Source organism: Ambystoma mexicanum, chromosome 2p, assembly GCF_040938575.1.
Source record: "Ambystoma mexicanum isolate Mex_15411 chromosome 2p, UKY_AmexF1_1, whole genome shotgun sequence".
Taxonomy (NCBI): Eukaryota; Metazoa; Chordata; class Amphibia; order Caudata; family Ambystomatidae; genus Ambystoma; species Ambystoma mexicanum.
The window spans coordinates 880,372,386-880,389,784 of record NC_090923.1 but is presented as its reverse complement, the minus strand read 5'-3'; the positions used below and the strand labels follow the sequence as shown (position 1 = coordinate 880,389,784).

The window sequence follows — 17,399 nt, the reverse complement described above, 5'->3', positions numbered from 1 at the left end:
CCTGTTTGTTGTGGTATCTCTTTCAGGCCGGGCAAGTCCGCCATGGATGAGGTTGGGGTAGACCTAGATAACGGGGGTATTTGGGGAGCCTAGGTTTCACAGAAAGGCAGGAAGTAAATTAACTGCACCTAGATTTGGGACACCTAGATAACTGGAGAAGGGCCTATGTTTCACAGAAAGGCAGGCAGTAGATTAGACACGAACGCATCGGTTCGAATCCTAAGTAGCGTGCTTGGACCACTGGTGGTATTCCTTATTGGCAGGCTGCGTCACCCGTTCCGCAAGGACCACCCACAAGGTCCTTGAAAAGATGAAACGTGAATTGTATTGGATTTGGCTGATCCGCCCACTGCCTTCTGAAAGTTAATGATCAATGTAATGATGTAAAATTAGTTCTGAGTCCTCAAAGTTGGTCTTTCAAAAGAATGATTTATTCTCATTGGGGTCAGCCGACACGTGAGTCGTCCTCAAGGCTTTCTGTTTTCGATTTTGAGATCACTTTACGAACAGAGACAGAGGTGAAATGACAGTCTAATACAACAATTACTTTATCTTAATCCACCAGGATTAACCACAGATTTAAGATCAATAAGGGTGAGTTACTGTTGAACTCCCATCTATTATGAATGCCGAACGGGCGATCACAGGGGGTGAAACAGTTCTATTTAAATACATTTTTTTTTTAAATTCATGTTTTATAGTTTGTACAGACTTTTCACATTTCATCTGTTCTTTGTTAACTAAGTTGATTTACAATTTGAAAATTGTAAAACAAAAAATAAATAAAATCGAATGCAATCTGGGGTTCAAGATGTCTGCTAAAGTGTCAGTGTCCAATTTCATAATTTTTTTCCCAGAATTGCATTGTCCTGAATATGAGGGGAAAGGATTTCCACTTATGATCTGTTCCCATCTCTCCAGTGTCAGTGGGCTAGTTCGGGGGGCCAATTTAAGTAGATTAGACCCAGATTTGAGACAGCTAGATAACTGGGGGGAAGGGCCTAGGTTTCACAACTAGACATTCTGTAAATTAAACGTACCTAGATTTGAGAGACCTGGCTAATGGGAGAAGGGCCTAGGTTTCACGGAAAGGCAGGCAGTAATACAGCACCTAGATTAGAGAGTCCTGTAGAGTGAGGGAGAGGCCTGAATTTCACAATAAGCTCGGTTTAACTTGTCTTTACGGAGGATTCTCTGTTTTAGGTGATGGGTTAGAGTTGTTGGTGCACTTCAATCTGCTGGTAGTATTGTATTGTGGTGAAACTACTAATGAAGGTACTATTTTGATTGTGTGGGAAAAATCCCCCTACCTTATCCGTTGTTTCTGGTTAACAGCAGTCTGTTCTTCGATTGACATGTCTGGGTACTCCAGCCGGTTGCTTCGATTGACGTGTCTTGGTACTGCTGACGGTTGGTGCAGTTTGTTTAAAAGTGGCAGGTTTCAAGAACTGGGACAATTGGAATCTTAAGTTTAGGCAACTAATATCATGTGTTTGCCAAATAAGTGTAGAAGCTGCAGCATTGCAGTAATCTCTGTGCATATTGCTTTCCATGTAAAAGTTCCCACCTCTCCTGATTATGTGGGTGGCCGAGTCCTCAATGGGTCCCTTTCAAGCATGAAAGGTTGCTAGAAGAGGAAGCTTGAAGCATCCAGCTTTCACTTGTTTTGTATAGGATTTACAAAAGTACGGACTAGAACAGATTGATCACACCCTGTTGAAACATTTAACTAATGGTTGTTACAACTAACAAAGCACAATCTGATGGTTTAGCAAAGTTATACCAATTGAAATGGGCTAGTGTGGAATATGTCTCTAGCTTAATGAATTTAACCTGCGTGTTATGGGGCCAGCCAAAAGGCATGATCTTCAAAGCCATTGAAAAAAGATAACGTGAAATTAAAATAGATTTCTGGTGCCATACCCAACTCGTGATTTGCTAACGTAGTTTGCTAACCTAGTTTGTCACATTAACAATATGTTGCATTTTCATTCTGGTTTATCAATTTATTTGAATTTATAAAGCGCTTACCGGCCCTGAGGCATTGTGGTGCTGTTACAGAAAGCTTTGCTTTGACATACATGGTGCAGTAAGAGAAACATTAAGGCAATATTCATGCAGTAATACAGTCAGGCAGCGGTACATATAGTTACAGAGATAAGGGTTCAGGATAGGACATGTTTCCAAGTTACAAGGGAAGCTGTCAATTCTTATGCACATGGGAGGCAGGGCTAGTTAAAGAGCTTGGTTTTGAGCGCTCTGCGGAAATCTGTGAGTGAGGTTTCCTTCCTGAGTGATAGTGGTTGCGTGTTCCAATTCTTTGGTGCCAAGAAAAGGAAGCTTGTGCCTCTGGCTTTGGTTCTTTTAAAGGTAGGGATTGAGAGTTGGTCGGAGTGCTGGGCCCGCTTGGGTATTTTTGACGTAGCACAGTGGATGCTTTCTGATGTGCAGGGAGGAGCATAGAGGGAGAGGCACATGTGTGTGATGGACAGGGTCTTAGAGTATCCACTTTTTAACTCTGAGCCATTGGCGTCCCTTCTAGCTTGGGAAATGTGTTCCCTTTTTGGAATGCTTAGTGCAGCTCCAAGTGCGTTATTTTGTGTGATTTGCAGTTTGCTAAGGTTTTTTGGATGATGTGACTAGAAGCAGGGCGTTGCAGTAGTCTAGCTTGGCTCCAATTGTAGCTCTGGTTATGTTTAGACAGTTTGTGGATGAGAGGTATGGTTTGACCGCATTTATGATCTTGGTTGTAAATGTAGCTGATGATGATGATGAGATGGCGTTGACTTGCAGTGTCATAGAGAGGGTGGAGTCAAGGTAGACTTCAAGAGCTTTGACTGCTGACGTGGCGGTGATTAGTGTTCTCAATGCTGAAGGAGCTGTATTTACTGTCGAGCTTGTTGAGGATTTTTGGGGCCTACCAAGAGTAGCTCTGTTTTGTCCGCATTGAGGCACAAACCATTGGCTACCATCCACGCCTGGCTATGGGCATATGTTTCATCGAGTGTGGCTGCATCCTGTTCATAGGAACCTGAGAGGGGGAGGAGAACTTGAGTTGCTGTAGGCTATACCATGATCGTCTAGGTCATTGAAGAGTGGTAGGGTAAATATGTTGTATAGAGTGGGTGAGGTACAGGAACCCTGGGGGACTCTGCAGTGGATGGGAGTAGGGGTTGCACAAGCCTGGTCAGAGAACAGTCTCATAAGTCTCCCTTCAAGGAAGGTGGTGATCCATGATGTGGCTTCCTGGGAGAAATGGGGTGCCTCCCGGAGGTGTCTGCAGTAGGTCTTGTGATCTACTAGATCAAAAGGTGCAGACAGATCCAGGAGGAGCAGCAGCGCTGGCTTACCTTTGTCCATAGTTTCCCCTGATTGGTTTTTAAGGTTGAGTAGGGCAGTCTCCGTACCGTGGCGAGGATGGAAACCTGATTGCCTCTTCCCTAGTATGTTATTGCTTTCCAGAAAGTGTTGGATTTGCAAGTAGGCAGCTTTGTCAACTATCTTAAGCAAGAAGGGAATAGTATTTATGGCCCTGTAGTTATTCGGTGAGTCAAGATCAAGGGAGATTTCTTTTAGTAACAGGCGTACCCATGACTCCTTGAGGGCTGGAGTGATGCTACCCGATGAGAATTAATCATTGAGAAAGGCTGTGAGGAATGGGACTACTAAATTTGCACAGTCTTTAATAAGGACAGCGGGGCAGATATCACCCTTGTATGAGGACGGCTTGTTATGTTTCATGATGTCTTGGACTTCTATCTCAGTTACTTCTCAGAAGGAGAAAGACTTTGTGTCTGTGTTGTGATGGTTGTATACTGAAGTAGAGGGAACACTGGTCTTGGGCAGTGCCTGATGCTGGCAGTTGATGATTTTTTCCTGTAGGGTGTTTATTTCATTCAGAATGCCAGTTTTTATATTGTTGCCCTAGGTTTCATCTTTCACGGTTTCCTGAATGTTCGTTGTGGAGCTGCCAGTTCTTTGAATATTGCAAAGAGTTCTTTGTACTCAGATTTTGTGTCTGAGATCCTGGAGTTGTACGAGGAGGATTTGGCCACAGTGATTGCTTTTTTATAACATGTAGCAAGTGTTTTGTAGGCCTTTAGAGTATAGTCCATGGGGCATGTTTGCCATTTGGTGAGTGCGGGTCGCTTGTGTGTTAGGGAGAATTCTCTTAGAAGGTTTATTTCCCTTACCTATAGAGTCCCCCAGCAGCGTTGCTGGATTTGAAGGGTTTATTTGTTTCTCCTGCTAAGAGTGAGACTCTTTTTCCCACTCTTAGACGTATTGCTGATGTGTGTTTTAGGCTATTTTTGTGCTTATGGTCTATGGGGTTGTTCTCACCCTCATAGGTATCGTCTTTTTACATGTTACAAAGCACCCTCGGTGCAGTAACACAGGGGTGTCATAGACACCCCCAAACATAGACTCCATACCCTGGGACTGACTACTGCGTCCCAGGGCATGTAAAGTTACCATTGACTTTACTAGTCAATAGTTATGAACAAAACCAGTACAAACCATCTTACTATGGATGTACTGGAAAGGGTTAATAGTTTTTCCCTGGTGTTCATTTTCGAGTGGGTACCGTCCAGTCCCTCCAAAGTTTATGGCTGGTGGCAGTGGTTACTACCATAAATATTCAACTGCGACTATTTTCCTATGGGATTTTCCCATTGTTCGAGGCTACCACATTTACGGACAGCCTCTAATGTACTGCCGGGTTATTTTAATAACTTTAATCCAGCGTTTTTCTTTTGTTGCTAGATCTTTAATAATAATTCTTTCTTGTGTCTCGCTCTGTAATCCAAGCCCAGGTCGTGGATCCTTTGTTCGTCATTTTGGCGGGCTTCTGCAAAGAAGCTCTCCTTTCGGTGCCACTAAGGTAGGGGTAGACAGGATGTGTGGGAGGGGGAGTAGGCACCCTGGACAGGGTTACCTAGGCAACCCAAGTCGCACTCTGCCCTGATAGGCTTTGGGGGTGTGATCCCACCAGGATAGCCACCCCACTGCGTGAGTGACAGGTAGGCTGTATGAATGGTTTTTTTTCTGCATAACCGCAGGGATCTGAGGACTGGAGGACAAGACATTGCCACTGGACCTAAGCAATCCGAAGAGGAGAGAAGCTGAAGACATCTGCAACGACTGAATCACCTGTGAAGCTCTGCTGCAGATCCTTACCACTTTTCTCCAACGACAAGAGAAGATCTTCATCTGCAAGAGCCTTCTTCCCTTGAGCTGGTGGGGCCAACCAGTTCGCCAATCGCCTTCAAGGACCTGCCTTGGTAGAATCGCCAGTGCCAAACACTAGGAGACCAGATAGCCGGGCACCCGTCCACCACGACTGCGATTTAAAGGAGCGTACCTTTTATTTAGTTTTGGCAGCACCGCGACTGGCTTCATCCCTGGGCAGTGCAGTAACTAGAACCTTCCTCCACAACGAGAGCTTCTCTTCCTCTGCTGGATCTCCCGAATTGCAGGAACTGCCAGGAACTACCGCCACCGAAGGAGCCGCTTCCACTTTTAAGGTACGTTGTTCCGCCAGGCCTCCCGTTTCGTTGGGTACTGCTAAAGGTGTTTTAAATCCTTTACTTACCTTCTGGGCTGGCTGACCCTTTCATCTAACATTGTCTTTTGACTTTCTGCACCCTCCATTTTGAACCGTTAAACAAAGACTTGACTGCAGCTACTAGAACAGTTTGATTCTAGGCCCTTGGCCTTGTACCATTGACTCTGGCACAGGCCTATTCACTCTGGCTATTTCATTTACAATTGCCTTCTCTAAATTGCTTTTCACTAAGAAATGTGTTGGTGCACCTAAACTCTTATAACCACCTTTCCTTCCCCTTTATATAAGTGCCATTGGTGAGGGAGATTGTATTATTAGGTGAGAGGGAGACTTTGACAGGCCACCCCACCTCCTTTGTTGGAGGTTCTGTCCTTGTGGAATATGGTGTAACCTGGCGGGGAGGGCTAGACCGATGGAGGGGCCAGAGGCTTCATGCAGTCAAGTTTTGGTGATGGCAAGAAGATCAAGATCCAGGTGGGTGAGCAGGTCTCGGATCTCGATGGTGTGTGCTGGGAGTGATTGAACGTTAAAAAGGGCGCATTTGAGTTGGGTGGTGGGGGCAGTGTGTATGTTTTGGGTCTTGGTAGGGCATGGTCTATTGGTTGCCTTGTTGGTGCTTGGCAGAGCATTAGGCTTATGCATCAGTGGGAGCAAGGGTCTTGGGGTTCCTTCCTTAGGTTCAGCAGTGGTTGTCATATGCTGAGACCAGTCTCCTAATAGTTGGTTTCTTAAATGGGTATGCCTGGGGCATGAGATGTACATGTGAGATTCTGGGTGGCCATGCAACTTCTTAGGTCTGGTGCTTGGCGGGTGTGAGTAGTTGTCTGAAGCAGTTGGCATCAGATTATGTGTGGCAGCTGGGGCACAGAAAAAGGAGGGCAGGAAAGGCGTCAGGGACATCTTTTGCGTTGGGCAACTTGTGGTGCATCTTCGAGCGCGAGAAGAAGCTGGCTAGGGAGCTGAAGTGGCTATGGGAGCGTGGTACTACGCCTGCGACGGTTTAGGTGGATGAAGAGGTAAGCAGCAGGGGTAGGAGCACTACAGCTGGTCTAAGAAATTTAAATCATACATTGCTGGGCAGTACAAAGTGGTGAGGCTGCCAGTGAGGAGTTGATAAGGGTATAGAGATGATCAGGGGTAAGTGCTAGGTAAACTTATGCACTAAGCAGACCTAAAGTTCAGTCAGACAGGTAAGCGTTGCTGGACAGGCAGCTCTAAGGTATCAGGCATAATACTACCAGACATTGCGCAAGAATTACTATTGCGATCATACAAGGTATTGGCAACACATTCCAATGTCAATTAGCACAACATATTATGTGGGCGTATCACACGTGGGTCAGCAATGAGCAGGCATGACTTTTGCGATCATCCAAGGTATTGGCAACACATTCCCATGTCATTTAGCACAGCATATTACGTGGGCAGTATGACACGTGTGTACGCGTATACAATACACAGTACGGAAAGTGGTCTGCAGGCAGGTATCCTAACATGCATGTAGGCAGGTTCAAGTGGCTATACAAAAAAGGTTATGCATTGGGAATGGTAGTCATGTGTGTATATAGCTGAACGTACAGCGACTAAGCACATGTAGGAGGCCAAATAGCGGTGCTGGTGAGCGGAAGGAGTGTTACAGTGCTCAAACAGGGGTAGTGTGGTTCTCCAGCATTGGATCTTTCATGGATTCACATGCTGTGACTATTCCCCGTCGTCAGGCTGGGGAACCTCGTTCATTTTAACTTACCACTTTCCTTTGGAAAACTTCGACACTTCTGTGTCCTATCAATGTTCTTTTTGGGTGCTTCAGCCACCACCAATAGGACCTAGGGTATAAATAGCCCTGTCCCCGCGGCTTCCCTTCTGATTTCAACCGTCTCCAAAGTGTTGTGATCACCTCGTGCTTGTTGTGATTTTTGCATGTGTCGGTGCGATGTCTTCAGGAAAATCGTCGTTCCGGCCCTGTGCGAGGTGGTGTCGGTGCATAGCTTGGCATCGGAGAGGCCTGTTCAAGCAACAGATCGCCGGTCAGCGTCGGCTGAGCCTCTGGCTAAAAAGTCTCACCCTGTCCCGGTGGAGGTTGGTAAGAGTGGTAGCCCCTCTTCGAGCAAACACCTGTCGAAGGGGTCGTCTTTGGCCAAGCATGGTTGGTCGGACCAGTCACGAGGGTCTGGAAGTAGGCCCGAGAAGTCAGCGTCTCGGGTGAAGGCCAAGAAAGACTCGTCGAGATGCTCCTCTTCAGGGGACCATCACAAGTCCTCCTTGAGTAGAGGGTCGTCTAAACATCGGTCCAGTGGTGCCAAGCAGGTGAGATTGCCTGAACTAGCTACACTGCAGGTTGCGATTCCAACTAAGTCATCAACGACGGGAGTTCCGTTGTCGACAGTCCCTGTCAACTCCGTTGTCGATGGTGGGGTCTTCGGTTCCAGTAAGAGAAAGAGGCCCCGATATTGTCGTCGAGGATGGACACAGGCAACTTGCTACCGACGAATGAGTGGCAGGCTTCTGCATTTGACTCTCGTCTACTAGACACTATTCTTCTGCAAGAGACTGCATCGGAAGCGGAGGACGATCAGGATCCGGTGTTGGATCCATTGGCTCTGGGCCTGCATTGTGTTGGTCCGTCGACGCCGATGGGTGTGGGGACTGGCCCATCCAGTTACCCTCTGGTGAATCCGCAGGCGATGTTAATCACTCCAGGTGCTGTCCATCTTACAATCTCTTTTGGGCCAGCTGGATGCCAGATTGCCTCCTCTAAACGGAGCTCCGTCGACGCGGCAGGGTTCCTCCGCGTTCGACAGCTTCGGCTGAACTACCAGCACCCCTGCAGATGAACGAAGATCGTACACGTTCCCATCCTGAAGAGGGTGAACTGCCAGATTCGGAATCAGTGTTCCTAGGGAGACCATGTCCACTGGCTCGTTGTCCCCATCGAGGGATCTGGCGTGGGATTCGGATGTTGTGATGGAACTACCTCATAGTCCGGCACAACCGTCTCTGCCCGATGTTGGGGCGTTACACGCCTTGATGGCGAAAGCATGTGTGGAATTTGGTTTGGCTCCTGAGGAGGAGGGGGAAGGAGTGTTTCCTGTTCAACTATATGGGTACGAGACGAAAATCTGTGTTCGCCGTGCCTATCCTGGACCATGTGTGGCAGGAGGGTCTGTGCACGATGCAACACCCCTTCTCGGAACCAGCTATCAAAGGGAGGCTGGAGAAGAAGTTTAAGGCTCCGGACTCTGCACCAAAGTGCTTGGTATCACAGCCCACTCCTGAGTCAGTGGTTTCAGCGGCAGCTAGCCGCAAAGCCAGGAGTCAGCACAAATGTATTACCCCTCCTGATAGTTTTTGACTGTGGGGGCGACGACGGTGAAAGCGGACAATTCTCTAGCGATCATGGCTCGCTACGATCGTGAGATGTGGCAATAGTTGGCTCCCCTGCTGGAACATCTATCTGAGGAACACTGTAAAGCTGCGATGCTGTTGGTACGCGAAGGAGAAGAGGCGTCCAAGCATAGTATTAACATTGCCGTGGACTTGGAGGAATCTGGTTTTAAACAGATTAACAACGGTGTAGTGTTGCGTCGACACGCCTGGCTTAAGTGCACGGACTGTCGCCCAGAGGTGTTTTATAAAGTTCTGCACATGCCATATGAGGGGGAGCAGTTGTTTAGTGAGAATTCCATTTTACAATTGTGACGGATGCCGCTCAGACCGGTTGGGGTGTGCATCTCGAGGACTCGCAGGTCCATGGCCTGTGATCTTGGGTAGAGTCGCGTTTCCACATCAATGTGCTCGAGTTGAGAGTGGTACATTGGGCCCAGAAATCTTTCCTACCGCGTTTACATGGGTCGGTGGTGAGGGTGTTTACCACCACAATCTTTTACCTCACGAAGCAAGGGGCGGGGGCATGCATTCCAGGGTACTGTCGAAGGAAGCACAAGACCTCTGGCATTGGGCTTTGTTTCAAGACATCGGCATTGTGTCTTCATCTGCCGGGAGTGTTGAATGGGCAAGCAGATGCGCTCACCAGGGAGGTGAGCCAGCTACACGAGTGGCAGCTGAAGGAGCAACAGGTATCCATGCTTTTGCGGAAGTGGGGCCGTCCTTCGTTGGATCTCTTCGCAATGTGGGAGAAAAAGCAGTGCAAGGAATTGGCCAGCAGGTAGGCTCATCCCGAGTCTCTAGGGGATGCATTCTTCCCGTGGACAGACAGGTTCGCTTATGCCTTTCCTCCGCTTCCACTCATTCGGCAGACCCTCCAGTGGATTCGGAGATACCCATGCTATGTGATTCTGGTGGCCCCGTTCTGGGCCAGGCAGCCATGGTTCTCAGATCTCCTTCATCTGTCCGTGGCGGAGCCGATTCGGTTGGTAGTGACGCCGGACCTTGTGTCTCAGGACAAGGGTGCTGTCTGGCATCACTGTCCGGGGTGTGTCAGCCTGATGGCTTGGCTCCTGACTTCTCTGAGTTTGGCCTGCGAAAGCTTTCTGGTGACTGTTGGTGCATTTTGGAGGCAGCAAGGGCTCCGTCCATGAGTGCTTCCTATGTGTGTAAATGGAAAAGGTTTTGTGTGGTCTAAGGACCAACCTGGGATGGAACCTTTGAACATTTCGCCGAAGCAAGTGTTGCCATACTTATTGCAGTTGGCAGAAAAGGGTCTGGCATTCTCCTCCATAAAGGTACATTTGGCAGCAATTTCTAGATTCACTCAAACTGTATGCAATGCCTCCGTTTGGTGATGGTCTCATCAAGCATTTCTTGAAGGGGTTGTTTCGGACCTTTCCGCCAGTCAAGAAATGTCCTGCGTGGAGCCTTAATGTGGTTTTATCAGTTCTGATGAAGCCTCGGTTTGAACCAATGTCGTTGACTCCTTTGCAGTTTTTGTCTTGGAAGGTAGCTTTTCTAGTGGCCATTACTTCGCCCAGAAGGATGTCTGAGTTGCAAGCTTTGGTTGTGGACCCTCCATACTTGAGGTTCTTCAAGGACAAGGTGGTGTTGGCTACTAATCCGCACTTTATCCCAAAATTGCCAACATTTCACAAACTCACTTCTATTGTTACCCTCTTTGTTTGCTTCAGCCTCCATGCCTGCAGAGCGGTCTTTGCATTCGCCGGATGTAAAGAGGGCGTTCAAATTTTATATAGACTTTCTAAGCAGCTGTTTGTGGCTTATGGACCGTCTGTCAAGGGACGGGCAATCTCCAAGCAAGGATTTTCCCGTTGGGTGTTGTCTGCTATCTCGTTCTGCCACACTAAAGCTGGGAACCTTTTGTAGAGTAATCCAAGGGCACACTTGACGAGGGCTACGGCTTTGTCAGCGGTATTATGGTCTGGGATTCCACTGGTGGACATTTGCCAGGCAGTCTCCTGGGCGGTGTTGCATACCTTTGCTCGAAATTACTGTCTGGAGAAGCAGCATGGTGAGGATGTGCAGGTGGGACGGGCAGTCCTGCAACGCCTGTTTCAATAAGGTAAGCCCTGCAGCTTCGGGGTATTTGTTTGAACTTGATCACTGTATGGGTTTCTTTTCTCATGTATGTGATTCTGTTTCTTTGCATTTGCACTCCGCCATGCATGATGGATACTGCTATGTAATCTATTCACAGCATTTGAATCCATGAAAGATCCAATTCTGGAGAAGGGAGTAGTTTCTTACCTGTAGCTCAATTTCTCCAGCGTTGGTATCTTTCATGGATTCACGTGCGCCCGCCGGCCGCCCCTCCATGCAAACATGTTCGGGTTGCCTCCACTTTGGAGGTTAAAATCTGATGGGCAGCTGCGGGGGCGGTGCTATTTACACCCTACGTCCTATTGGTGGTGGCTAAAGCACCCAAAAGAACGTTGTCAAAGTTTTCCATAGGAAAAAGCTAAGTTAAAATGAGAGGTTCCCCAGCCTGATGGGGGATATTCACAGCATGTGAATCCATAAAAGATACCAACGCTGGAAAAATGAAGTTACAGGTAAGAAACTACTCCCTTGTGGGGAACCGCTGAGCAGGCAGTTGCAGGTGATGGAGTGTTACAGGATGATTCACTATAAGGAGGGGGGGGGGCGGAATCACTGGAGTTGTGGTTATCGTACTTGCAGTAAGTGAACTGTAGGGGCAGAGTTTATGGCCGAAGGCACAAACGGCCCGGACAGGCACCTTTGTTGTGGTACCTTCGTTGGGGCGCCGGCTTACACCTGCCGGTCACCCAAATGGCTCTTATTGCGAGTAGAAGGCCAATCAGGTCGGGGCACGGGCACAGTGAATCCAGATGTGGGCTGGTCGCAGTATAGTAATATCAGACAGCAATCTTGTAAGGTAAATTGCCATGTGTTTCTATGTAGCAGTGGCGCAGAAATGCGAATGAATGCTCCGCTCAATGCACATGGACAAGTGAGCGCGTTTTGATTGTGCATCCTAACAAAGTAGAGAGACACTGATGTCGGAAGGTGGCTCAAAGCAAGCGGTGGCGTCGGCGATGCTTGTTGTGATCGGAATAGCCCCAGGGCTTACCTCCGAGGTATGCAGCCAGTAGTTTGGGTAAGGGACTGCTCCTGCAGCAGTTTTAAAGGTGGGTGCAGCCTTCCTAGGCTGATGGGTTACCGACTCTGGAGGAGGGCTCAGACAGGCACCTTTGTCGTGGTACCTTAGTCAAGGGGCCGGCTTATGCCTGCCGGTCACCGAATTGGCTCTTATTGCGGGTGGAAGACCAATCATGTCGGGGCACGGGCACGGTGAATCCAGATGAGGGCTGGTCGTAGTATAGTAAAATCAGGCGGCCATCTTGTAAGGTAAATTGCCACGTGTTTCTATGTTAGCAGTGGCACAGAAATTCATTGGTTCACAGGCTGGTCTATTTTGTACATTCGCATTGGACTAGAGATTTTCTTTAGAAATGAACAGTTTTTGGGTTGGAGTAAATTAAAAATGTGTTCCTATGATCTGCTTGTGCCCAATATTCGGTTTTCCTAGAAAACGCCTTTTCAAATCTTTGCGCACAAGCCTGTATTTTGTCAGATCTGTTTGTGACCAGATGCTTTGGTGGATGGACAAGCATTTTGAGAACTCTACAGTAAAATTAGCTTTTGTGATTTGAGAACTAAATACATGGAACAATGGATTTGTTGTTTGAAAGCTTTGCCTCCAAAAGTTTAAAACAAAAAAAAATGGACACCGTTTACAGTTTATGGGCAGAAACTCTGTTGCTGTCATAAAAAGATAAACAGCATTGCTTTAGAATAGGCTTAATCAGATGTGGTTTTAAAAATCGATTTTGTGTATGGCCTAGAGTTCTTGCGATTGAAATTTGTGTACGCTACTTATTTTGCTTGATCAGGTTCTCGCAGATCTTGAGATTGGCACATTAATAGGATCAGTGTACTCTTCTCTCATCCTTATTTCAGCCATAAAATTGCTGTTGTTTTTGCAGTCTTATATAATTATGTCTAGGTGATACGTCTTTATTTTTATTTTTTCCTTTTAGGGAGAAACGTAACCAGATGAGTTGGAAGAGAATGGAAGCCTTACAAACTGCAGTCCAGCTTTCAGCAATCGGATTTCTGGGGTGATAACCTGCTCTCCTTAACGTTCTCTCCTCAATCTATCGATAGTCTCTGTATGGGGTGCTGGACTCTCACAACCAATCGGTTGCAAATGCATTGGGCAGGATGAGTGGAGGGCTATGATGATGGCAAGGAAGCAAGATGTTCGCATCCCCACCTACAACATCAGTGTGGTGGGATTATCTGGAACCGAGAAGGAGAAAGGACAGTGTGGCATTGGGAAATCTTGCTTGTGCAATCGTTTTGTGCGACCCAGCGCAGATAACTTTTACCTGGACCACACTTCTGTTCTCAGTACCAGTGACTTTGGGGGGCGTGTGGTCAACAATGACCATTTCTTGTTCTGGGGCGAGGTTGTGCGCTCTCTGGAGGACTATGTGGAGTGTAAAATTCATGTTGTGGAGCAAACTGAATTCATTGATGATCAGACTTTTCAACCCCACCGTAGCACCGCCCTGCAACCATACATCAAACGTGCCGCTGCCACCAAACTGGCATCCGCTGAAAAGCTCATGTACTTTTGCACTGATCAACTGGGGCTTGAGCAGGACTTTGAGCAGAAGCAAATGCCGGAGGGAAAACTGTTGATCGATGGTTTCCTTCTCTGTATTGATGTAAGCAGGGGCATGAACAGGAACTTTGATGATCAACTCAAATTTGTTTTAAATCTTTACAATCAACTTGCAAAAACGAAAAAGCCCATCGTGGTGGTTCTAATGAAGTGCGACGAAGGGGTGGAACGGTACATTCGAGATGCACACACTTTTGCCTTAAGCAAAAAGGCCCTTATGGTTGTGGAGACATCGGCTAGATCTAATGTCAATGTGGACTTGGCATTTAGCACTTTAGTGCAGCTGATTGATAAGAGTAGGGGACGGACCAAAATCATCCCTTACTTTGAGGCACTAAAGCAGCAGAGCCAGCAGATTGCTGCTGCAAAAGACAAATACGAGTGGCTCGTAAGCCGCCTTGTGAAGAATCACAATGAGACATGGTTGAATGTCAGCTGCAGGATGAAAACCTGCCAAGAATATCAGGAATATGTTTATCTGGAAGGGACATCAAAGGCTCAGAAGCTTTTTACCCAGCATGTGCAGCGCCTTAGGCAGGAGCATATTGACCGTCGGCGAAGGACATACCTTGCTATGCTGCCCAGTGCACTTGATGTCCTGATACCCAATTTAGAGGAAATAGACCATCTGAGCTGGGGGAAAGTAGGAAAGCTTCTGGAGGCCAAGCCTGAGTTTGGAAAGTGGTTCATAGTTCTGGAGGAGATCCCATGGGATATGACCAGCCACATTGACAACATGGAGGATGAACGAATTCCCTACGACCTCACTGAAACCCAAGCTGTAGAAGAGATCTATGGGGCTCACTTGGAGAAACTGAGGAATGCCAGGAAGAGGGCAGAAATGAGAAGCTCTTTTAAAGATAACTTGGAGAGATCACTATTCATCACGCCAGGAAAACCCTGGGAAGAGGCTCGCAGCTTCATCATGAGTGAGGAGTTTTACCAATGGCTAGATGAATCTGTATATATGGAGATCTACAGCAAACACCAAAAAGAAATAATTGAGAAAGCCAAGGAGGAGTTTCAGGAGCTTCTACTGGAATATTCAGAGTTGTTTTATGAACTGGGGCTTGACGCAAAGCCAAGCAAAGAAAAAATGGGGGTCATCCAAGAAGTCCTTGGGGAAGAACAGAGATTCAAGGCTTTACAGAAACTGCAAGCAGAGCGTGATGCTCTCATCTTGAAACACATTCACTTTGTGTTTCATCCTACGAAAGACACATGCCCTAGCAACCCAGTTTGTGTAGACACGAAAATTGAACACTTGATCAGTTCTAGATTTATAAGGTCCTCTGATCGCTATCAAAAGAATGCCCTCTCTGACTCAAGTGTAGATAGGATTAATCTAGTTATTCTAGGAAAGGATGGCCTGGCACGAGAACTAGCTAATGAGATCCGGGCTCTTTGCACAAATGATGACAAATTTGTGATTGATGGTAAAATGTATGAACTGTCCTTGAGACCCATTGAGGGGAATGTACGGCTTCCTGTTAACGCTTTCCAAACACCATTGTTTCAGCCCCATGGATGCCTTTGTCTTTATAATTCTAAAGAGTCCCTATCTTACGTTGTTGAAAGCATTGAAAAAAATAGAGAGTCAAGCATGGGCCGCAGGGACAATTACTTACTTCACCTGCCACTCACACTAATCCTTGTAAACAAGAGAGGAGGAGACACCAGTGGTGAAACAGCGCACAGCCTGATACAGCAAGGCCTGCATACTGCCAGCAAGCTGCAGTGTATGTTTCTGGATCCAGCTTCAACTGGCATTAGCTATGGACGCAACATTAACGAAAAGCACATTAGTCAGGTACTGAAGGGCCTTTTAGATGCAAAGCGAAACTTGAACCTTGTGAGTTCCACATCCAGCATCAAAGACCTGTGCGACTGTGACCTTCGGATTGTTATGTGTTTGATGTGTGGGGATCCGTTCAACACAGAAGACATTTTGCTGCCTATCCTTAAGTCCCCAACTTGCAGGCCTTCCCAGAGTTCAAGTAATAATTCTGTCCTACTTGAATTGCAGATAGGAACGCACAAGAAGCGAATTGAGCTGTCTGTCCATTCATACCATTCTTCATTTAGTGTTAGGAAAAGCCGCCTAGTGCATGGATATATTGTTTTCTATTCTGCAAAACGTAGGGCGTCCATGGCAATGTTGCGTGCCTTTCTTTGTGAAGTTCAAGACATCATACCTATTCAGCTTGTGGCACTCACTGATGGACTTTCTGGCTTTTTAGACAATGAGGTGAGTCGTGAGCAACTAACTGAGGGTGAAGAAATTGCTCAAGAAATAGACGCTAAGTTTACAACTATCCCTTGTGGCCAAGTTCAACCTAAGCTTGAAATCTTTAGTCCGTTTTTCAAGGATGTAGTGGAGAAGAGAAACATCATAGAAGCAACACATATGTATGACAATACAGCGGAGGCCTGCAGTGCCACAGAAGAGGTGTTTAATTCTCCGCGTGCAGGCTCGCCCCTCTGCAATTCCACCATCCATGATTCAGAAGATGACCCAGAGCTGCTTCCCCAACACCTCTTTAATCGAGAGGATCCCTATCTGGCCCCACTTTCCAAAGATCCTTGCAAGCCCTTTGAGCTGGAAGGAAATGATAGCCTTTCTTACATCTCTGTCATTAACACTTTTGAAAGCAAGATGAACAACAAAGTACCTCCACCAGTAAAACCAAAGCCCCCTGCTCCTTTCGACATTAGCAAGGCTGAATTGCCATACCTGGAAGCAGGCAGCAGGGATGGGCAGAGAAAGTCTTCTGTGAGTTGGGCACCCTTGGATGGATTTGATCCATCCGATTACGCAGAGCCCATGGACTCTGTGGTGAAACCCAGGAGCGAGGAGGAAAATATCTATTCTGTGCCACATGATAGCACCCAGGGAAAGATCATCACCATCCGCAACATTAACAAGGCTCAGTCCAATGGCAGTGGGAATGGTTCGGATAGTGAAATGGACACCAGCTCATTGGAACGCAGTCGGAAGGTGTCCATTGTGAGCAAACCTTTATTGTATCGTAACAAGTGCCAAAAGCTTGGTAGGTTTGCCAGTTACAGACCCAGCTTAACTGTTGGAAGTGATGATGAACTAGCACACATAAAGAAGAAGGAAGAGGATCAGAGTTCAAAAGGGGATAATGCAGTTATTACTTTTGAACCAGATGGCGAAGACCCCTGGAGAAAGAACATCTTGCGGAGTCTTAGGAAGACGGCCAAGGTAGGCAATGGGGGGAAAAAATGATGGCATAAAATATGAATGGCACTGAGAATTGCAGATGCATGCATGTGGATGTTAACAAAAATGTTTAGGGTGTGGGTGCTTTTTGGAGAAATATCAGTTGGGGCGGGGGAGGTGGGTATTAAGCTTTTTTTGTCCAAAAACATCTGCATCTTCTCTGCCGACATTGTTGCGCCACTTGAATGGTCTGTCATACTCCTCCTTTGCCTCTGACAGGCAAATGCGCTTTGACACCATTAACTATGGCAGTAGGTGGTATACCAATACAAGTTAACAGCTCTCTTGCCTCAATTGTTATAATACACTTCTGCTAATTTGCTGAAATCATTGCTTTAATTCTGTGCATCATTGTTACTTCTGTTGGGCTGTCAGTATTGTTAATTTTTCTATGACTGGAATCGATTGTGTTTATTTAATAAGTGTTCATAACGGTAACCTTGTCATGATTGCAAACGCGAAGT

The 17,399-nt window shown here is 46.8% G+C and overlaps 1 protein-coding gene across 5 annotated transcripts in view; it reads left to right on the top strand.

Moving 5' to 3' along the window:
• ARHGAP35 (Rho GTPase activating protein 35) overlaps nucleotides 1–17,399 on the top strand; it is an 849,836-nt gene that overhangs the window by 319,345 nt on the left and 513,092 nt on the right. For all 5 annotated transcript variants that reach the window (XM_069644573.1, XM_069644572.1, XM_069644575.1 and 2 more), the window contains one exon: nucleotides 13,039–16,917. In XM_069644573.1, coding sequence (XP_069500674.1) covers nucleotides 13,237–16,917 — 3,681 coding nt within the window. In that variant the 5' untranslated portion in view covers nucleotides 13,039–13,236. The remainder of the gene's footprint in view (nucleotides 1–13,038; nucleotides 16,918–17,399) is intronic.